Source organism: Rhamphochromis longiceps, linkage group LG11 (genome assembly GCF_057381845.1).
Source record: "Rhamphochromis longiceps isolate RC_006_pf linkage group LG11, R_longiceps_female_GT1.1, whole genome shotgun sequence".
NCBI classification, from domain to species: Eukaryota; Metazoa; Chordata; class Actinopteri; order Cichliformes; family Cichlidae; genus Rhamphochromis; species Rhamphochromis longiceps.
The window spans coordinates 6,925,856-6,948,679 of NC_140567.1; the positions used below are offsets into that span (position 1 = coordinate 6,925,856).

Consider the following 22,824-nt stretch of genomic DNA (forward strand, 5'->3'; position numbering starts at 1 on the left):
AATTCAGTTCAGTTAAATTTAGTTTATGCAGTGTAGAAAGTACAGATCCTACACGGTACAAAAAAAACTCATAATCTCTGACAGGAAGAACTCCCTTTAAACAAACAGAAAAAAAATACAAAGTACAGGAGGGAGCAAATAACAGTGAATAACATGCAGGGAGTGAGATGAAGGGAGGTCCTCACAGCAGCCCAAACCTGTAGCACTCTTAGAATTAAGTAAAAATGTCAAATGTAAAGCCAAGAGGGACTTTCTCAGCATCAAATTACAGCTAGATTAAGGTTTTCTAAAAGACACAGGACACAATGCTTAATGCCTGGTGACACTAGGGGAAAAGTCAACAGATCAACATCCTGTAACTCAGGCTACATACATCGTATTATCTCTTTACCATTTTGATCTCTGCTTTCATGCTTATTATTTTTATTCATTTGGACGATCAAGTGTCTGTTATTCTCCTAGGTGCCGATAGTCCACCGAGACCTGAAGAGCTCCAACATCCTGGTGAAAAACGACGGGACGTGCTGTGTTTGTGACTTTGGCCTGGGACTCTGTCTGGACAGCAGCCTGTCAGTGGATGAACTTGCCAACAGTGGACAGGTTAAATATCATTATGGATTCCTCTTTTTAACAAATGGTCTTTAAACACAACTGCCAAGAGATATCAAAAGCATAACCTGCAAATATCTGCGGTAATAGATTTGTAGCTGTCATATCTCACCATATCTGATGAGCGGGTTGTGTTTGTTTTGCCTTCCTCCTACTTCTCCTGAGAATGTGTTTGATTGTTTGCTGACAAAAGACAACTGACAGACTGATCAGTAATCAAGTGATGAAGGAAGAGGTGCAGTGAGTGCAACCACAACAAAATCCTGGCTGTTCAATCTTTTCTTCCTTTTTGGGGGGGTTTTAACCTCAGCTCATGCGTAGGCCGAAGTATGATTGTTCAATGTCACTATTGGTTCCACTCACAATTAAAAGTTGGAAATTCCCAGCTAGTAGGTTGTAATTATAACTTCCGTGACTGTGTGTGTGTGTCTCTGTCAGATATTATCCTGAGCTTAGGTTTCGGTGTAAATTCTTTTCAATCATGTGTGCGCGTGTGGTCGAACTTTTCTTTGCATAAAAATGCAACTCGTGCAACCACTCGCAAAACCATGTCAGCAGTATTTTTGCATATACAGCACATGGGAAATTTGATGTTATGTAAATCTCAGATGTTTTATGGTTATTAAAGCAGCAGTGAAAAGACAGATTTGGAAAATGCTCATCGTAAGCACTAATGGAACAAATGCATGTAAATGCACTACAAAGCTGTTGAACTGACAGAGTACCTGTGGTGGAAAGGACATAAGTCTTGCATTAGCATTGCAAGAATGAATTTGCATATACAGTCAGCTAGCTTATTTGACCAGTTTGCACATCTAAACTCAAAGCCATTTGGATTACTGCTTGGGTTACTGTGGAACAGTACAAGCCACCGTTTTACTCGTGGGAAAGTAGATGGAATGCAAAACGGTTATGCTAATTGACTTTGATTGACGCACAAACGTCACTTTTAAAGGCAGAAAACTGTTCCACTTTCACTTTCAGCTTATACGTTTCCATTACAGTCCATGATGACTCCAAACTCTACTTTACAAAATCAAAAGAGTCCCAAGATTTGCAAGCATACAGTTGCAAAGACGTGCAAACTATTAGATTTGACGTGCAGCGACTTGATGAGAATGGTATCCCTCTACTTTCAGTAAAAACTGGGAGAGAGTATGTTCTAAATATTCACCTAAGCCACTGAGTTTAAGCTGAGACTTGAAATAATACTTAAATAATTCAACATTGGACTTTAATCTTGTTTGGTTTGAACTCAAACTGATTTCTCCTGACAGGAATTTGTGATTTTGACTTGGAAGTCATTGATTGTCTTGACTTGTGATTTAACGTGAGGCTAAAGATCTTTATTTTGGACGTGACCTTGAATTGAGTTTGTCTTCAGCTGAGACTTAATTTTCTATATCTGCTTTTAGTTAAAACTTTGACAACTTGTTGATCTTGGCTTGGAGGTTGACTATTAAATGTAGGACTCTGCAGACTTGCAAAAAATATATATTGTTCCATGTCTGGCTGTGAAGAAATGCATCTGGAGTATACAGAAACACTGCAGCATAACAGCAACATTGAAAGTTGTCTGGAGCAAACAGTGCAGTAGCTACTATGTGTAATTTAACAGCGCACATCAAACAGATGAATGGCTAGACTAGAATCTCTCTGTTTTATGATGTCAAATGTCATTTCTTTTTCTTACCTGTTTCTGAATGAAGCGAGGAGTGAGTCAGGTCTTCTGCCACTGAGCCAGTGCTTTGATTTATTGCACCAGCACCATTAATCAGGCTTTGAGAGACAGTGTAGTGATAAGGTGATAATCTGTTTAATGCTTGGGTGTGCCTGTTTGTGTGTTAACCCCTGTTTGCTGCCTCTGTTCGGCAGGTGGGAACTGCGCGCTATATGGCACCAGAGGTGCTGGAGGCCCGACTAAATCTGGAGAACATCGAGTCTTTCAAGCAGACTGACATTTACTCCATGGCTCTGGTCCTGTGGGAGATGACGTCAAGGTGTGAAGCTATTGGAGGTCAGTGCACACAGTGCACACTGCACACACATGTAAACACACAAACGTGTTCAGTAATTACCAAGCTGTGGGAAGTATGATGTAATGTAACACATAAGCGCACACTCACTCTCAGAATAAAACAAATCTGCTCAGGTGAAGTGTCTCAGCAACTGAGATGACTCTACAGTGACAGCATGCTCTGTGAGTTTTGGCCTGTCAGATCAAGCTCAGCAGGAGAAGCAGTTGGGCAGAATGATGTTAACATGTCACATAATGAAGGTGTGTGTGAGGTCTAACTCAGTTTGTGCCGTGTGTAATGCAATGTCATAAAAATGACTGCTTATCTTCTACCTTCCTTTCTTTCCGGTCATGTCCCTTCAGTCATGAAACAACTGGAAGTATTTGGCTATTTCCTATACGTCACAATTACTAAAAGAAAAGGAAAAGGTCACTTTAATCAGCTGACTTCACGCAATACGTTTGAAGGCCAATGTGTTGAAAGCTGCTTGAAACTGCTACCGTGTGTGTGTGAGACCTACATAGTGTAGACCAGGGCTGCCCAATCCCGGTCCTCGAGAGCTACCGTCCTGCAGCTTTTAGATGCATCCCTACTCCAACACAGCTGAATCAAATGGTTTGATTACCTCTTCAGCATGCCATCGTGTTTGGCAAAGGCCTGATAAAAAGCCATTCATTTGATTCAGCTGTGTTGGAGTAGGGATGCATCTAAAAGCTGCAGGACGGTAGCTCTCGAGGACCGGGATTGGGCACCCCTGGTGTAGACAGTAGTTTCAGGACTACTGTTTACTGTTAGGCTTTTGTTTTTGATGGGGGCAGCAAGGAGGCTGATGGCCTCATCTGTTGCACTGCACCTCAACCTTCAGCTTTAGCAGCAGGAATTTGAGGAATGTCTGATGTGTGAGGGAGACAATCTGAACCGTGCGGTTGCCCTTCTTTGGGCAGGAAATCAGGGGGAGAGAGCTGGAGTGGTTACTGTACCTGCTTCAGCTGTGTGTGTGTGTGTGTGTGTGTGTGTGTGTGTGTGTGTGTGTGTGTGTGTGTGTGTGTGTGTGTGTGTGTGTGTGTGTTTTAATTTATTTTTGAGGCTCAGAATGTGGTTTTAGTGTAAGGGTTACAGTTAGATCCCTGAAACTTGTTCTGGTCTTGTCTTGCTTTTTCTGCCAGTTGAAAAAAATAGAAATAGAAACTCCTAATCCACCAAGCAATGAACTGCAGTCCAAGCAATCAGATATTCGTGGCCTAAACAGGGAACCGGTGACACACAACCGAGCTGTTTCACATTTGGCTGCATGCTGTATAATGAATAGTACCAAATCATCAGTAAAGAACAGAAAGGCAATTCTTAAGCCACCAATTCAAATGTCAGTGGAAGATCACGAGAATCGAGGACAAGGAACAATCTGTAGGGCAACAACACAACAACACACTACTACCTTACAGTAGCTAAACACGCACACAATTAGGAAAGGGAGTTTTGATACCACCAGTTTTGTTTCAGTGCTGGAAGGGAATCATTTCGCTCTTATGCACATGAGGGTGTGTGAGTCCGGTATTAATGCCACTTTGATCAAAAATCTTTCTATCAGTAATTCTCACCTTGCAAAATTAGATTGTACTATAGACTTTAAATCTTAGAGAGGACCTTTTAATGAAGTACAGCTCACACAAATTTGTTTTTGTGTGTTTTATTCCAGTCTCCTTAGAGTAGAGAGGGACTCTCTGTGGTTTATGTTGTTCCCTCTGTCTCTTGGGCTTTTCTAGACAGTCTGAGATATTTAGAATGAGACAGTCACATTCCAGTGTGTGTGTGTGTGTTTATTTCCTCTGTCTACACAGAGTGTGTGTGTTTCTTCAGAGTAAAGAGAGTCACCTGGAGACAGTGGAACAGAAATGGAGGTCTTAGACAGATGCCCTCATCTCATCCTGTTTCCATGTCTCAATCTGGGAGTGTGTGTGTGAGCGTGTGTGTGTGTGTGTGTGTGTATTTCCTCTGTCTCCACCGCAACAACAGGGGTCAGAATGGTGGATCGAAATACTACCCTGCTCTGGCATTGTTGTTGTGGTCACTTATAGTACATTCTCCGTGGGTCTCTGAGCATTTTATTTACTTATCCTGAATTAGCCTGCAGGGCGCAGCAGGGCCCGCATGTTCAGTCTGAGCTGAGGGTTATGCAGAGTAAATGGAGCAGGGAGAAAGGTTTGCACCATGCCAAGCAAAAGCCTTGTGGGCCATGTAGGGACACTGCCATTAGCAGCAGCTGGTGAGGGGTTGATAAAAAGCTAAAAGAACACAGAAGTTAATGATCAACATTTTGGAAATACGCTCACTTTTTACCTTAGACAAGACTGATACCACTCTCTGTAATTACTGTAGGGTTATTGTAATCTCAGTTGCCAGTTCATTCGACCCGTTTAGCTAAAAGTAACGTGGTTAGCCCTTAAGAACAATCCTGCCCTGATGATGTTTAGATTGAAGAATTTCTCGACACTGAGTGTGTAGGACTTAGTTTGTGACTAATTTTAAAATTACACGTACGGTGAAGAATATTTACAATTTTATTACAATGCAATTTTCTACTGGGAAATCTTGGATACATGTGTGCTGCTTTCTTTAACAGTTAACACCCCTCTAACTGTTGCTGTACCTCTGGCAACAACAGGGGTACGCCATGTTCCCTAGCAGGATATTTTCTTCAACATTTCCACAGGAAGTGGAACTCTTAAGATATACCCCTTTTCTCATTTCTTAGTTTGCATGTCCTCCCTTTCCTCTCATCCTCTTCTCATGTCTTACTCCCTCTTATCAGAGATGCAAAGTAAGGAGGGGGAGAGAGACACACAAGAAGAGAAGAGTTGAAGCAACAGGTGTTTAATTCAATGAAGCATCCTTGCATTGGAATCTCATTTTAAACTGATGTATAATCAGTAGGAAATGGATGGTTGGGTGAACAATAAATGCACCAGGTGCAGGAGAATGAGCTTGACCCACTTAAGTCTTACAACCAACAGACTCCCACAGGACACCCTCAAAGGACCCAGGTCCATGCGCCACATAATTTTGATGTCATAGCTGTGCAATATACTATTTTATATTACTATAACATCTCTGTTGGTGGCTTTTTTTCTTTTGTTTTTCTCTAAATTCTCTAAATAGCTTTTAGTTATTTTTAGCTAAGTGTATCTTACATAAACTGGCAGCTGAGTGTAAACATTTCAAGATAACTAAGTGTGTCATCTCCGGTCAGATACTAAATTACCCATTAAAATAAAAATAACGCAGATAAAGAGCAATAACAGTAAAAGACAAGTCAAATAAGACTAAACAGACAAAGAGCTGAAGAATACAGTAATTCCAAACAAACCAATCAAATGAGAACAGACATGAAGATAGGACTGACTGCTTCTTTCTTTTAAGTTTCAGGTATTCATTTGGAGGAAATCTGCTATTTCAACTTGTAACCCCCCCAATCAAAGTACTACTAACAGCACTGACATTAAACTTCACAGCACCCCAAGTGCTAGCCACAAACCTGCCACAGGAATTCAGCCCACAACTTTCTCTAGAGATGGGCGGATTCTTTGTTTCTGTGGAGAGGAGATTTTGTTTCGATGACAGTGTGGTTCATTAGAGTTTACGCAGGTTCATTTCTTGCAATGTAGTTTGTTTTGCATCAGTGTGGGATCAGTTTCATGTTATACTTCTCTCGAGAGTCTGAAATCTCTCAAACGCCAAACATGGAGATGTTTGTCTGGAGATAGCAGATCCCAGACAGCGTAGCCAGCCACGGGGTTTCTGCTAACCTTCAGGCCACAAAGGTTTCAGACAGATAATCTGAAAAGGAAACTGTCGTAAACCACTTTCCAGCACTTAGATTGAATATATCGGGATTTTAACTGCGGGCCCCAGACAGCAAGAGGAAAGTGAGACTGAAGCTCTGGTTGCAGTCTCTTTTGAAATCTCCTCTCAGATGAAATTCTTCTCATAGCTTTTCAAAGGTCCAGAGAAGGAAAACAGGCCCCGCCTCATGTAGACCGCACGTGTAGTCCCCATGTATCATTCACAGAAAAAGGACAAGTGTACAAGAGCCAAATCAGTAATGGAGCATGAAATAGGACCTTTTCCACTCTGTGATGTCTTGATGTTTAGAAGGTACTCCACCTCTTTTTATTTCTGTTTTCAACTCTGTGCTTCAGCTGTATGCAGTCCAGGAAAATGTGTGGTATTTATACCAGCTCCACAGCAGGAGATCTAAACAGCAGAAAGCTGAGGACAATACCAGGCCTGGCATAAATAGCCCTGCAGGGAATGGGCCATGCCCGGCTGGGTCCTGTTTTAAAATACTAAAACTGAGGGAACTTCCACATGTCAAAACAGGAAGTGTGGGTCTGTAGAGTCAGCGTTTCTGCACAGTCCCAATCCTAGCCCTCCAGTTTCCTGTCTGCGGGATTTTACCCCAACCTCCTAACTTCCTGTATTTGAGGATAAGCAGCAGGGCTGCACGTGGTTATATGAGACTGCATCACTTATCATATATTTCACCGCATCATTCTGCTAACCACTACATCAAAGCATCTAGTTGATATGGAAATATACATAGCTATGTAGACATTTACTAAGTGCTTTGAGATTAAATGGGAATTTGAACAGCTACAAGTGCCGCTTTCTTCAACTCTGGTCTTTCTGAATTCGTGTTTCCACTCTCTCACTGTACATAAATAAATTTAAAATGGGGAATTGACACTCATCACCTAAAGCTTATTCAGATAATAGGTCCTTTATTAAAGATACATGCAGAAAAAAACACTGGTTAGCTTAAGTGACAGCTGTGTGTTAGCCTAGCTTGCTCTGGTAGTGCTTCATAATGCAGCCCTTGACTTCCAATGTAATCTCCCATCATTTCTAGTGTCATTTTAAACAAACAAGGGAGTAACATTTGTAGCTGTAGTTTTAACGGTAATAGCAAATTATAGTATAGCATAATTTATACTGTACCAAAAATGTTTAGGTAGTGAAAATATAGAAAAATGTATGTAGATGGTAAATATTGAGAAATGACTTCTGTATCTCATAAAGGATATTGAGTTTGGAAATTTAGGATTTTACTATAGGTAGTGACATACCAATGACTGCATCTTTGGTCAAAGGTGGTAAATACACTTTAAGTTTAGAAAAATTTCCAAGTTCTTAAAGTGCTGTTGCAGACAATGTGAGATGATTTGAAGGTTCAGAGGTGCCAGTTAAATGGTTGTGAGGCTGTTGAAAGTTCACGAACGAACATTGAGCAGCAGGCGTTTAAGAATTGCAAACCAAACTAGTGAAACTTAACCAAACATGACTAATATTTTGGAAAACGAGAGACCGAATGTAAAGGGAAACTGAGTACTTAGCCCAAATAGAGTCAAGGATATTTAGACCTGGTCTAAAATGTGGTCAGCCTCAACTGACTAAAACACCCAGAGATCCACCCAGACACTGGACTGAGTGTGACCTGTGTGACTCACCAGGTCAGGATTTAGTTCCCTTTAGAATCAAATGGACTTCCAAAGACCATTGGTTTGGAGGCAGCAGAACAGAGAAAAGCAAACTGCAGCAAAATGTAGCACAAATGACAGTTTATTAGAGAATAATACCCAGTGTTTGACAGGTTGGGAAGAACACTTTGTTATTAAGCATAAGAACACTGACGTCCAGGGATAGATTATTTGCTAATTATTTGTGCATCATTTCCGGTGTCAGATGGGCAAACAGAAATGAGTTTGCAGTGATTAGTATCTCATTACACAGCAACTGTGAGATCCTGGGAGCCTTCCTTTCCGGGGTTGGAGGCAGACTGCAGCTGTTGTGAGTTCGGTTTCATGAGGTTTGGACCCAATCCCAGAGCCTTGTTTTTCATTTTTCATGGTTTCAACATGATGCCCTTCCACCCCCTGCACCCCAGCTATTTTTTGAGCATAAAAGAGTAAAAAAAATAACCGATTGTTATTTTGGTGTTCTTTGCTCTGAGGTTGCAAATAATGGCTTGTTAGCGGAAGCTGATTTGTTTGTTTTTAGACACGATCGTCATTTGAGTGCCAAAGTGGGCATTTTTCCTCCCGCCAAGGCTTCATAAAAGCAATTCTTTCCCACTGTCAGCATTATTGGTGCCAGCGTACAAGGCTCAAAGCTCGGGTGGAAATTCAAGCTCAGTGGTTTTGGGGTGTAATGACCTCATACCAGGATGCTTTTGCACTTTCTAGTAAGGTTAACTCAGCCACCTGTCACACTCAGTCTCCCTCTCCCTCTCTTTCCTTTTCTTCTTTATCTTAAAATTTTCACATATCATCATACGCACCTTTCAAGATTTTGAAAATGACAAATACTGGTACATACAAGTGGCTGTAAAGAAGGATGTGGTTTACTTGCAGCTCAGTTTAGGGTCTGCAGTCCATGTCTGATCTGTGAGTTGTGCTTGTGTTTTGCAGAAGTAAAGGATTACGAGCCGGCGTACGGCTCTAAAGTGCGAGAGCACCCCTGTGTGGAGAGCATGAAGGATAATGTGCTGAGAGACAGAGGGAGGCCTGAGATCCCCGACAGCTGGCTCAGGCACCAGGTGAGTGCATTAGACTGCAGTACTAATTAAAATTGTAGATGCAGCTTTCTACAATGTAGAACAAAAGTTAGGATGAAAATTAAAATAACACAATCAATCAATTGAGTGTGAACACTCAAATAAGTTTCATATTTTACATTAGTAAATATGTATCTATTGTCACGATTTTTTGCACACATAATTTTATATAACACAAGTGTACATTTTGAATGTAATAGTATGTTTAACTAATTTATACGATAATGTATCCCCTTTTGTACATTGTACTTGTTGTAGTTTATTTATTTTTCTATGCTTATTATTATTTTTCTTTGGTTTAGTTTAGTTAGTTTACCTGTGTGATGGACTCATAGCTAATAAGCACAATGGAGTGAGAACAAGTTTAAATAACTAATTTTTGCAGTAAAAGAGTAAAAGCCGGCCTTTGACACTTGAAAACATTTTTCAGCATAGGCTGTGGCTCGTCTCTTTGCTCTTTAAACAGTTTTGCATTTAACACTTTCCCTATATTCAATCAATCTTTTTGGTAAATCCTAATCATAAATTGCTTTGCTTGTTTGTGTGAAGACAGCAGAGACAGAGAGACATGTTAATGCTGACATAAATGCCAGTCACATAAGTGGAAGATTCAATTCAGCGCCAAATCACAATAACAGTTGCCACAGGATCTTTATATTGTAAGGTAGACCCTACAATAATACATACAGGGAAAAATCCAACAATCATATGACCCCTGTGAGCAAACACTTTGGCGACAGTTGGAAGGAAAAACTCCCTTTTAACAGGAAGAAACCTCCGGCAGAATCAGGCGCAGGGAGGGGCGGGGCCATCTGCTGTGACCGGTTGGGGTGAGAGAAGGAAAAAAAGAGCATTGCTCTCTAACAAATGTGATGCATTAAAGTTGAAGTACAATAAATACTACAACCATTTTAGTCACAGCGGTTCCAGGCAGCCTCTTTGCTGACTGTGCTACAGTCAGCCACCTTCTAAATACGGAGACAGGTTTGGTTTTAATAACAGTTTAGTCCCAGTAGAGGTGCCTCCAACTTTACTCTGCTCACTGTAAAATGGCAATTAGCTAAACTTTGGTTTAATGAGGTGAAAGCTGCCTTATGCATTTGTAACATCTAAAACCGACTGAGTTCACTGCTTCCAAATAATGAAAGTGTTGCTTTTAATTTGCTTTTTAACTTCAGTGCTTGTACATTTATAACTTCTCTTAGAACCACTATATTTGATTTCATATGTAAGAAGTTTTAACTAAACTAACCAAGTCTCAGCATTCCGTGACTATCTTGGAATTATCTGACTTTTATTTCAGTGGTCACTGGGATATAAAAACTACATATATAGAATAGTTTTATTTCTGCACTCATCTTTGCTTTTGTAGAATTCTCCTAGCACTCTCTCTCTTTTAAAAAGTTTCTATCTGATAACACATGCTCTCTGCCTCCCTCTACAGGGCATGGCAGTGATGTGTGCCACCATTAAGGAATGCTGGGACCACGATCCCGAGGCCCGCCTCACTGCACACTGCATTGCCGAACGCATCTCTGAGCTGGAAGACGAGATGGGCAAGCTGTCCAGCCGGAGCTCCTCGGCGGAGAAGATTGTAGAGGAACTAAAGATCCCAGTAGAGGTGGAGATCCCAGAGGAGGAAGTGAAAATTACAGAAATACAAAACATCATAGCTGTGGACTGCTCCATTAGCGACAAGAAGTGAGAAAAATGCCACTTCCTGGGATGGGACTGAGGACTAAACTCTGAATAGTGTCCTGGAGCTCAGCTCTTGTAGGACTTTGAGCCAAGCCGAGTGTGAGTCGCAGCGTCATCTGTCATTGTAGCCCAGCAAAGATCAACTTTTGGATGCTTTTGGTCTTCGCCACATTTAAGATGTGGCTCGACATAATCAGCTGGTAGCTACAGAACCAAAAAAGATAACTGGAAGCTTCTCGAGATACGCTGAGCGTGGCGAGTCTGACGGGCTTCTCTTCAAGGTCTCTCCACGAGAAACAAACTGGGCAATACATCCTATACCAAAGATATTCAGTGTGCACTTTACCACCTACTACTTATTACAGATGTTTTTATGTACTCTAACGTGCCTTTTGCCTGAAAGTGCCTTTGTGTGTTCAACTTTGAGCCAAACTGTCAGCAGCGCCTTAACACTAATGATGCTACAGATTCCATCCTCACCAGCAGGAAATTAAAGGAATACGTGTCTGTGGGTGTGTGAATGTATGTGTGTGTTCTTTTTCTTTCTACCAAGCTATGCCTTAACTTTGTTTTCCAGATAAGCAAGCACGTTGTACACAGAGACATAAACTGTAATACAGATGACAAATCAAAGCTAAAAGGGAAAGTCTTCCTTCTACAGCGCTTATGCAGAGATCAAAAGACTATATAAAGATGCATTTTTTACAACTGTGTATGTTTTCTGTCTGTATCACCAGGAAACTGAGTGTGCCAAAGATCGTTTATCCCGCTTTTCAATATGTACCATATGTAAGATATTGTAAATCTTTTAAGAATTAAATATATCTGTATGCTGATTCTGTTGACACTGATTTTTTTTTTTTTCAAAACTGTTAATTAAAACTGTGTCATGTTTCCTTTTTATGACTGTTTTGTTCACATCTAACTCCAACTGTATCATTAGTTTATGAGACTTCTACATCATCAGTGTCCTTTCTCTGGCCATAACACACTTATATGTTTTTGTTTGCTTAAGATCAAAAGCTGTAAGCAATAAACTACACAAAACATGCCAGATGTAGCAAAAAACTATAAATCAAATATGTAAATTTATGTTAAATTTTTTGGGGTCAGAAGTACAATAAATGTAATTTTAGTGGTTTAGGCTTTAATATATTTGGATCAGGTAAGTGAAACTAAAATGATTTAAAAGTGAAAGCTGGATTTATTCATGTTTGACCAGTTAGAGGCAGCAGAGCAATCCCCACCTCACAAAGTTATGGTAACTACATTAGTTATCAGCTGACCTATTTAGATACAGAGCTACTTATCTGTTTGTTTCACTTTCAGCTTGACTTTGTCCTCCACAACTGAGGAAATATCTGCTCTTTAGTTGCTAACTGCAAAGGCTGCAAAGCTTTATCATTTATATATGCATGCAATGCCGAGATGTTGAGGTTTTCTGCAATTGACAATACAAGGATTCCCTTTCATATACTATAAAGAAATCTAATCCACTGCACATGCATCAGTATAAACAAATGGATTAACAGTGGTCAGTGTTGGGGAGTAACGGAATACATGTACTGACGTTACGTATTTAAAATACAAAAACTGTATTCCGTTACAGTTACCATTTAAAAAGGTGGTATTTAGAATACAGTTACTTTGTTGAAATAAATGGATTACACGGCGGTATTTTCCTGTTTCACATTGTCGCAGGTCAGGACTGTTTGGGTTTTGTTTGACAGCTATGTTCTGTTGTTCCAGGCAGCAGCGTTACGGTTACCATGGTTACAGGATGACGCGCGCTACTGTGTGTTTCCTGGGTGAGAGAGCGCCTTTTTGTTGTTGTTGTTGTTGTTGTTGTGCTAAGCTAATAGGCAGAATGCTACAGGCATAGCGCTAAAAAATGTAGCCTGATGGGCAGTGTAGTCCGTGCTGCAGGGAGAATGGACTGCCATACCCGTTATGTGTCTGTGAGCGAGGGAGGGAGAAAAAGGAAAAGTACGAGCTGTCATCAAGCAGAAACGGGAGCTGGAAGCATGTAAATAATAACCACTGCAGCCAAAAAGAGTGCCTGACGAGTCCAGTTGTAAGTAAGCTATTAAGACTCGACTGTACGCTGTGTTCGTGTTTTCGTCCGAAACAATAAGTTCCGTTGGAGCAACAGATTCCCATGATGCATAAGTATTTTATCCAGTCTTCCTTCTCTCTCCCCAGCTGGTCCTGGCAGATGGCCCCGCCCCTCCCTGAGCCTGGTTCTGCCAGAGGTTTCATCCTGTTAAAAGGGAGTTTTTCCTTCCCACTGTCGCCAAAGTGTTTGCTCGTAGGGGGTCATATGATTGTTGGGTTTTTCTCTGTATGTACTGTATTATTGTAGGGTCTAGCTGATATAAAGCACTTTGAGGCGACTGTTGTTGTGATGTGGCACTGTAAAAATAACATTGAATTGAATTGAATAGGATAGAAACACTGTTGGGAAAAATTCCATAGGAATTTAAACAGGCTATATTAAATTTCCTCATTTATTTCAGGATTTTTAATCACACAATGGGCCTACATATGATATTGTTCTGAAGTTGTGTTTTTTAATTTAGTGAAACAACCTGCAGAACAAACAGATGTCTTACAATTTTGTGTTATTCAAAGGTTACATCAAATTACCAGGAAGTGTACCGCTAAAGTGTTTAGTTTGTATTACTGTGGTAACGTTAACAGTGATGTAATATATTGGACTAGTGCTGAGCAGCAGCGGTGTTCATGTCAGTGTCACAGAGTCATTAAATTCCACCTTTATATACACTTTGTCATCTGTAGGGCTTGGAGAATCGCCACGATAGCTCTTGTAACATCGATTGAATTTGGTTTGCTAAATCCACAAAGAGCAGCAGCACACTGGTCAGCCTTGTATACAAAGAAAACATCCTGGAGCTCACAGTAGAAATTATTGTGACTTGTATAGAAGTTTTCATCACCTAATCTGTCTTTGTCACTTAGTCACATCTTGTTTTTGTGTCACTCTGTTTTCTATTCTTGAGAGAAATTTGTGTGAAAAGAAATCAAGCATAATTTAAAATTGCATGCTAAGAATTCTTTTCCATTCACTTCATAAGACTTTATAATGTCCCTTTCCAGACTATTCGTAGCTGTACTACATTTCATTTTTTTGTGCTGTAATGCTGCTGTGGTTACTGCTCCTGACAAGGTGTCAGGAGCTGAGAAAAAAGCAGTTTTCACATGCAAATGCAGAGTAGGTCCAGTGTTAATCCACTTTTAGCTCTAGTTTTGATCTTCACCCCGTCTTATTTGACTCTTTAACTTCTAAATGCTCCACTAGATCCATCTAGTAGAATCTAACTATGTCTGTATGTTTGCTTATTAGAGGCTTTCACTGAAAACAGGTGAAAGAATCAAAGAATTTTGGATGGAAAAACAGCAAAATATACTTCCCAGAACACAAAATGAATGAACTGAAAGATGCTATCAAGTTCTGCAAACTTAATTCAAACTAAAGAGCTGTGTGATCATTTCCTTTTCCTATTTACATTTAAACTACTCATTTGATCCATTTTTATTATAAAATTAGAATAAGTAGTAGTTCAGGTTCTGTTTTTTTACGTTTGACTTGAATTCAGGCCCCAGAGCTGTAGCTTAAGATCTATTTTGTGATTATTTTAAATAGCACACTCTGATTTGGAGCACAGCTGCTGTTGCTGTTACTGGAACTTTGTTTTTTGTAGTGCAAGCCCTGCTTTACCTTTAAATACACAGTTACAGTGACTGAGAGCAGTCAGCAGCTTCCAAGCAGCCGAGGGTTGAGGGTCAGTTGAGCAGACAAGCTGTTTTTAGTGCAAGAGGCTTTTAGGGGCAGTGTGGAAATGGTTTTAGTGGGATGTCAGACACAAAGTGTGTGAGTGTGGTGCAGACATTCCTCTGGTTATTTTATATCAGGAAAAAAAGTAATGACAGGCTTGCGATTCCCATGAACCAGAGAACAGAGGGTACCACATCACAAGTAGTCATATAAACACACGTGCTTACATGTTTCTGTCCCTCCAAAGGACCTAACCAAAACGTCACCCCAACCTAAACATAAATCTTCTAAGCCCCCAAAGATTACGTCATTTACGATTTTCTTTTTGCCCTCAATATAATGCTATGTAAACAGATTCATGTTGAGGCGACAAGTGTACAAAGAAACACATGTACATGCCTACAAAAATTCGGGTAACCTGGGGTTATTAAATATTTTAAAATTATAACTTGCATAAAATAATGGCATTAATCTGTCTTACAGGTTCCTATATCTTTAACTCTTTGCCTCTTGAAGCATGTATTTGCATCAGACATTAGTGGAGGTGATCTCTACTGATATATACTGAGGTGTCAGATCTCATCATTAAGGATACAGGGGAGATCGTCAAATGTCACCTTTATGAAGGAAAAAGTTTGGGTTTTCATTCACGTTCCAGTGGCTCAGCCGAGAAGCTTTAGTGTATTTTTGCCTCACTATATAATATCTGTCTGGACAGCTTCCAAGCTACTCATTGATACACAACCTGAGAAACCTGAGAAGACAATAGGTCAACTTCCATGTTTAACAGCTGGTGAGGTGTTATTAATTGTTTTTTGTTTTTTTTACCCCCATTTTAAACCCAACATACCGTTACTGATTATGGCTTATTTTAAAGCAATCTGAGTCATCCAAATGTTGCTCCACAGACTTTAGGCCTTTGTGATTAAAAAAGGTCCTTTTGATCTCTTTTGGTAATGAGATGTGGTTTCTGTTTGTGCAAAACTGCTGCTCATTGGAGTGGACAACTACTCAAGTGTCAGCAACTACTTCCTGCAGCTCCTCTGCAGTCAGGTTAGGTTGCCATGCTTTTCCACCTTGCAGACATGCAGTTTGATCTTCAAGCTTTTTGATCATGATTTTTTTTTAATGACATTTATTACTGACATTTTAGTCGGTGCGAATGTTGACCTGGAAGTACTATGACTAGACAGCTGCCCCAGAACCATTCCCAATGATCAAGAGTCCTTGGTAGCCATTCATTGTCTGTTTCAATGCAATGATACTCTGCAGGCCAAACTATTCTGAAAGAAAAAAAAAAAAAGCAAAGTTAGTTTTATTTGTTCAAGGTTGGCCAAACTTTTAAATCCAACTGGCCTTCATTCCCTCCTCCGCCTCTGTTTCCCCTCCTTCTCCCTGGCTCACTCCTGTTCTCTCCATCTTAAACCTCATGCCACTCTTTGTTGGTGAACTCCTGGCATCCCTGTCTCTCATCAGAGGCAAACATTCTGCATCCAGAATTAACTTTTTTCCATTCTTTTACAGGCCTCTGTAGTAATCCAGGGTTTTGTGCATATCCCAGAAGCCCAACTCTGCCTTCCTGTTGCACTCAAATCACCAGACCGGATCAGTCGCTGTCAGATCATTTCCAGGCGTGATGCACCTGCGTGGCACAGACTTTAGTGATAACAGCTTCAAGAGTCCACCTTGTATTAAGACTATAAACTAATGTGGGCATATCTTAGATTTATGTCTCCCTTCAGGGTATAATCACTGAAACAATTACTATGTAATTATTGTACTGCAGTCTGCAGCAGAGAAAATCCTTTCCACAGTGACATGCTGTAGTTTTCTTCAGGGCTTGTTTAATGAACATGTCTGCCCTTTGTTGGACAAAAAGTGGTTTCTGGTTAATAGCATTAAAGCATTAAAACACACTGATTTTCAACAAACAGTGTTGCATCAGCATTTTGTCAGTAACTATTGTTAAAGGAGTTGTCTGCCTCTACTTCCCACTATCAAATGTAGGTCTATCCCCTTTTTGACCAAGAAACTAATGAATTTGTGGATCGTTTTGTCAGAAGGCTGAAAGGCCGAAGCGAAAAGGCGCACCCAAACACAGACTGAACAGATAGGAAGTTTCACAGAAATTCAAGGTTTAACATAACACTTCCCCGGACCGTGACATGTTTCACAGCACATATAAATATGCATACCCAAAGTCTATATAAGTTTAGGTAATGTATATTACAGTAAATGTTCACAGTACTCAAATAATAAATCAGTTATACACTACATTTACATTTAAGCAGACGCGACAAAGGTAGGTGAACAATGTTGGGATGATTACTCAAAAAGTAATGTATTACACACTGTTAATATAAACCTTAAGCTACAGTCCCACACACCAACACAAATCCCTGTCCTACTTAGGACACATGATTTTTTTTGTACCATTTACATATGAACACTACTGTAGGAACTTGAAGAGAAAAAAATAAAGGCTGCATTGCAACAACCCTTACTGCTCATCACTGCCTTAACATTAGTTTCGGTTCTTGGCTAGCTTTGTGTTAGCATCTGTCTGTGCAGATGCTTCCTGAGGATGGAAGTTTTGTTATCAGTATAATGCAGCTGTTTCTGTTCTAGGTGCAGTTTCCAGTTTGCTATCACAATCATCACAAAAATAATGTCCATATCCATATTTTCTACCTCCTACAGCTTTTCTGAGTGTACACCAAGTCCCATCAGGAATGTATTTTCATATAATCAAAATGTAGCAGGAGCAATAAGTGGTTGATGGCTTGTGTTCTTATCCAGCATTTGAATGTCTTTCATGGAGAGGTAATAATGATCATCTAGATCAGGCAGAAAATCAGTTTCAGGCCAATTATCAGGCCATGTTTCTCTTTCTTTCATGCTTTCTTCAGCCCCAGTGGCAAGCTCAGCACCCCTCTCTTCCTTCCACAGCCTCTTGTGCTCTTCTTTAAGTTCATTGTAAGTGCGGTTAAAAGTGTGGAAGATAGATGTGGAAGGGAAGGACAGGATGAGGATCCCTGCTAAGATGATGATTAGCGCCCCCACTTGGCCAGGAATGCTGCGTGGCACCATGTCTCCATACCCCACGGTGGTCACGGAGATGATGGACCACCAGTATGATGCTGGGATGCTGCTGAACATTAGCTGGGGGGTTCTAGCAGCATTTGGAGCCAGCTCACTTTCAGCAAGGTGGACAAGTGGAGAAAAGAGGGCCACAGCGACACAGATGAAGAGCAGCAGCAGGCCAAAGTCAGTCACGCTTCGCTGCATGGTCAGCCCCAGAGTCTGCAGACCCATAGAGTGACGGGCCAGCTTCATGACATACATGATACGCAAGGCCCTCATCACACGCAGGATTAGACCCAGTTTATCTAGAGTGCTCTTCCCTGCACCAGCAACAATATCGTGCACTGTTTCGTCCTTAAACTCAAGAAACAGGGAAACATAGTAGGGCAAGATGGCGGCTATATCAGTGATGTTGAGTGGTCCCTGAATGAACTCCAGCTTGCTCTGTGCATGGAAAAATCGCACCAGAAACTCCAAAGTGAACCAAGCCACGCAAATCGACTCTACCAAGAACATGTTTCGGCACTTCTGAGAGCATTCACCCTGCAAGAGTAACAAAAGACAGAAATCCATTGGTAAATTTAATTGATCTAAATGTACACAATTTAATAATTATCTTGTAGGCTGATAACCAGCATTGGTGCAAAACACTAGTTTAGTACCTTTCTTCCACCAAGGTTATGATGATGGTTGTGCTAATATGTAGCCTGTTTTCCCTTTGAAAACCAGACCACATTTTGACCGGTTTGAGAGCTAATTGTTACATAGTGTTGGTCAAGGTAATTGACCAACACTATGCCAGTGGTTCCAACTGTGAGCCGAGCAATTTTGTGGTGCCATGCACGTGGCAGATTGCAGCTATAAATTCTTTTTATATCTACCTAGTAGCAACAAATAAATACATGAGCAACTAAACAAGGATAAAACTAAAAACTTATAAATACTGTCAGAAACTACAGAATCTAATTCATTGGGTCAAATTTGAAGTTCCACACATGGTTCAACTTAGAAACATAACGAAAGTACAGTAAGTACTGACTGATCAAAGAGGTCTAACTGAATTTATTTACCAACTCTCTAAAGGTTGTTCCAAATTTTAAAGTCACATTAAATTGACTGGTGATTAAATAGCACTTTTCTACTCTGACTGATCAATCAAAGCACTTTTTACTCAAAGCCTCATTCACACAATCATACATCTATTCATGTAAGCGATTTTTTTTATACCTAAGCACCATCGCAGTCTGATGGATGCACCGGGGGCGGTAGGTTCAGTATTTTGCTCTTGGATACTTTGACATTCTGGCTGGAGAAGACAGAGTAAACCACCAACATCTAGTGATGTGCGATACCACTGATTTGCTTTCTGATCAGATACCAAGTAAAATTCATGGTATCGATGATACTGATGCTGTGTACAAAAACTTAATGTTTCATTGTACAGTATTTCATAATACAATATATAATTGTATTATGTAATTGTAATAATATAGCTTCATAATGATTACAGGACATCAGACTACTTGTTTTTATTGCTTAATAATGCAGAATTATCATATAGAAATAAAAAAAACTGAAGTTGTGCGCTATTTGAACACGTTGCCTGCCTGCAGCACTAAAGGACTCTGCGAGAGATGTCTGTCTTGCCCCAGCTGCACCTGTCCCTCTCCTCCTCTTCAGTTCGCCTCAACATAAGTTCATCATATTCTGTGATAGGATTTACCCTGAGGTGTTTAACAACACCTCACTGTCTTGCCACATGTATGGCAAACTGTGTCTTGGCTTTATGTGGAGGTAAAATACGTCCACACATGACTCCGTTTACACTCAGCCATTGTTGTGAGTGTGCACGCCAGGGGCCGTGACACATTTATACAGGCATATTTCGCATATGACCATGAAAGGCGTAAGCGGAAGTAGTTCCATCCAATTTAGACGACCTGAATGATATAGTTTCTTTCCAATTCAATTCAATTCAATTTTATTTATATAGCGCCAAATCACAACAAAAGTCGCCTCGAGGCGCTTCATAGATACAGAGAAAAACCCAACAATCATATGACCCCCTATGAGCAAGCACTTTGGTGACAGTGGGAAGGAAAAACTCCCTTTTAACAGGAAGAAACCTCTGGCAGAAAGACATGCTGTGGAAGAGAGCCAGAGATTAATAACAGATATGATTCGATGCAGAGAGGTCTGTTAACACATAGTGAGTGAGAAAGGTGACTAGAAAGGAAAAACTCAATGCATCATGGGAATCCCCGGCAGCCTACGTCTATTGCAGCATAACTAAGGGAGGATTCAGGGTCCCCTAATCCAGCCCTAACTATATGCTTTAGCAAAAAGGAAAGTTTTAAGCCTAATCTTAAAAGTCTCCCGAATCCAAACTGGAAGCTGGTTCCACAGAAGAGGGGCCTGAAAATTGAAGGCTCTGCCTCCCATTCTACTTTTAAATACTCTAGGAACAACAAGTAAGCCTGCAGAGCGAGAGCGAAGTGCTCTAATAGGGTGATATGGCACTACACTGTGTTCCTGTTAATGATAAACTACAAATTTACCAGAAAGTACTAAAATATTGATATTTTAATATGAGAATCAATTCTAGAACATAAATTACTAGTATCAGAAGAATCGATATTTCAATATCGATCTGCACACCACTACCAACATCCCAATTTGTAGACAATTCAAACTACGTCCTGAGTCACAGCTGCACATTAAGACATTTTCCCTTAAAATGACCCCACTGGCCAAAGTGGCCAATCCGGTTGTTCAGTCTGACGTCACTAGCCGTGTCTGGGTCTAAACTCCGCTGCAGGTCCATATATCAAACGATCACTACGGCATTACTGAGAGTTGAAAAACTGTCTAAAGTCTTTCATCTTTAATAAAATGATCAGCGTTCTGCTCTACCAGGTGTAACAATTGAGTTTAACATCCAGGCATCCATGAAAACGGAATTTATGACATTTAACGGAGTTAGAAGTTAGCAGGGAGTTAGCTCGCTAGCTTCTATCTAAATACAATATAGCATGTCCTGACTGCGGGGTTTTGGAAACAAATTAAAACGTACAGCTCTGCTATCACTTCCAGCATAAATGAAGACAGAAAACTAAACAGCAGTGACGTTTGTAGGGTTACTGAAGTTGGGCTAGCTGGTATATAATGATGTGCTAGGTGACCGCTAGCGACACAGCTATGTTAGCATAATATAAACAAGCTAACTTTTTTTCCACTCGATAAAAGTTACCGTGAGTGTTCTCGGTGGTCAGGAACAAATGTAATCGCATGGCAGGATGCTGTAAAAGGACCAAACTTCAGCCAGGAGAACAACTGAGATAATCCATCCACAATACGAGGTTAGTCATTCATATACTGCTGCATGGGCTGGGCTGTAGTTACATCCTAAGGTTTTAAAAACTGAGCTTAAATAAATGATTAGTGGTAATAAAAGCCGAGGGAGGTCAACAGGGATCACTGACTGTTTTAGGAGCTTTTTGAGATCAAATAGAAGAAAATACATAACATTAAACATGTTAACAACACAAAAGCCATATTAAACGCAGACTACTTTAGACCCGGAAGTAGGATTCGTCGCGTCATCACTGAACAACCGGATACTAACAAAAAAATATGCTTCCACTCCGACTGAAGCATTAAGCTATAGTATTGCAATACAAGCAATACACTAGAATATTGCAGTTCAAACTTAATATCTAGTGTACCAGGGCTGGTAAAATGCAGATAATACCAATACGTACTGTGAGCTTTAAATGGGACTTTAAAGAGTAGCTTTGCATGATTCACAGTTCAAAATGACCCTTATTTATCATAAACTGTGCCACAGTGCAAACTCTCATTTCATATTTGGAGTTAAAAAAAAACATGGTCGTGCACACCATTGCTTTGGTTGGTACATACCATAGATTCTTGCTGCTGCTGGTCTGGCATGGTGCTGATGCACAGGCTGACTACAGTGACCACAACCATCATGACAGACATGAAGGCAAACACTTTGCCTGCAAAACCAGAGTGGGGGTTCTCCACTGCTTCTCCCAGCTTGTGGAAGAAGCTTCCCTGCTCTGCATTTGCTCTCATCACTCTTCTCCTCTCCCTCCACTCTTCCTCCTTGCGCTGGTGCTGCACCACCACCTCATCCACTGAGCACATCATGCGGTGGTGGCAGCAGGGTGCCATCTGTCCTACATCAATGCCCCAGTACAGCAGCTCAGTATGCAGAGCTACATTGCAGACATCCTGCAGCACGCGGAGCTTCCCACGGCCCAGGAAGTTGAAGATCATCTGAAAGGCTAAAGGGTCTCGATCAAAGAAGAATTCATGACACAAGGGGTCGTAGTCATCACAAAACTCTGCTATCTCTCTCAGGGTGGTGCAGGAGTGGAGGTGACTCAGGCGACTCTGGGGGAAATCTTCCAAAGTACTCCAGGGAAAAGCATACCGGATACCTCCCACATTGATGAGGGCCCGCAAGGAAGGATCCACAAACCAAGAGGCATCACGTCCACGGAGCAGCTGACCACGCTGGAAGTACAAGCCTTTGACTTCAGTGTTCTCTGTATCTATGAAGAGGTGGTTGTAACTCTCATCACTGCTAAAGGAATGGTCATCAAAGCCAGCGCCGATGATAGCCATGGTGGTACGTGGGTATTTGGCTGAAGAGCTGGACTGTAGTTATGGTAAAGTCTGAAAAGATTGATTACATTAAAAATTCATACATGGTGATCGATGAGTGGCCTACCCTCTTATATTAGCTGTATATTAACCATCATACACTTCAATGCCAGTATGTAACTGAAACTGCTCTTTTAAAGGTCTACAATGATCTTCTAATGGCGCCTAATGTAGGAAATTGTTCTGTACTCATACCGCTTGAATTTAGTGCTGTCTTTGATACTATTGATTACTATTCAAGATTTTGGCTTCTATCTCTGAATAATCAGTAGATTCATCATCCTCCTTTTCTTCTAGATCAGGGATGGGGAACTCCA

General features: G+C 40.7%; 2 protein-coding genes across 3 annotated transcripts in view; one reads left to right on the forward strand and one right to left on the reverse strand.

Annotated features, from left to right (window-relative positions):
- tgfbr2b (transforming growth factor beta receptor 2b) overlaps positions 1-11,834 on the forward strand; it is a 47,513-nt gene extending 35,679 nt beyond the window's left edge. For both annotated transcript variants that reach the window (XM_085422080.1, XM_085422081.1), the window contains 4 exons: positions 463-600; positions 2,485-2,626; positions 9,092-9,219; positions 10,682-11,834. In XM_085422080.1, the coding sequence (XP_085278206.1) occupies positions 463-600; positions 2,485-2,626; positions 9,092-9,219; positions 10,682-10,942 (669 nt within the window). In that variant the 3' untranslated portion in view covers positions 10,943-11,834. The remainder of the gene's footprint in view (positions 1-462; positions 601-2,484; positions 2,627-9,091; positions 9,220-10,681) is intronic.
- Positions 11,835-17,479: 5,645 nt separating this feature from the next.
- Positions 17,480-22,468, reverse strand: LOC146658464 (voltage-gated potassium channel regulatory subunit KCNG2-like). Its single transcript, XM_085421688.1, has 2 exons — positions 21,737-22,468; positions 17,480-18,358 (listed from the first exon to the last, which is right to left on the reverse strand). Exons 1-2 carry the CDS (start codon positions 22,466-22,468, stop codon positions 17,480-17,482), a joined length of 1,611 nt encoding a protein of 536 aa, XP_085277814.1.
- Between the last annotated feature and the right edge of the window lie 356 nt (positions 22,469-22,824).

What these genes read in the sequence shown, in the direction of transcription:
- LOC146658464 (XM_085421688.1), bottom strand. Translation starts at nt 22,468, where the DNA reads ATGGCTATCATCGGCGCTGGCTTTGATGACCATTCCTTTAGCAGTGAT. An exon ending in AGCAGCAGCAAGAATCTATG is followed by an intron (nt 18,359 to 21,736) that starts GTATGTACCAAC and finishes TTACTCTTGCAG; the next exon opens with GGTGAATGCTCTCAGAAGTG.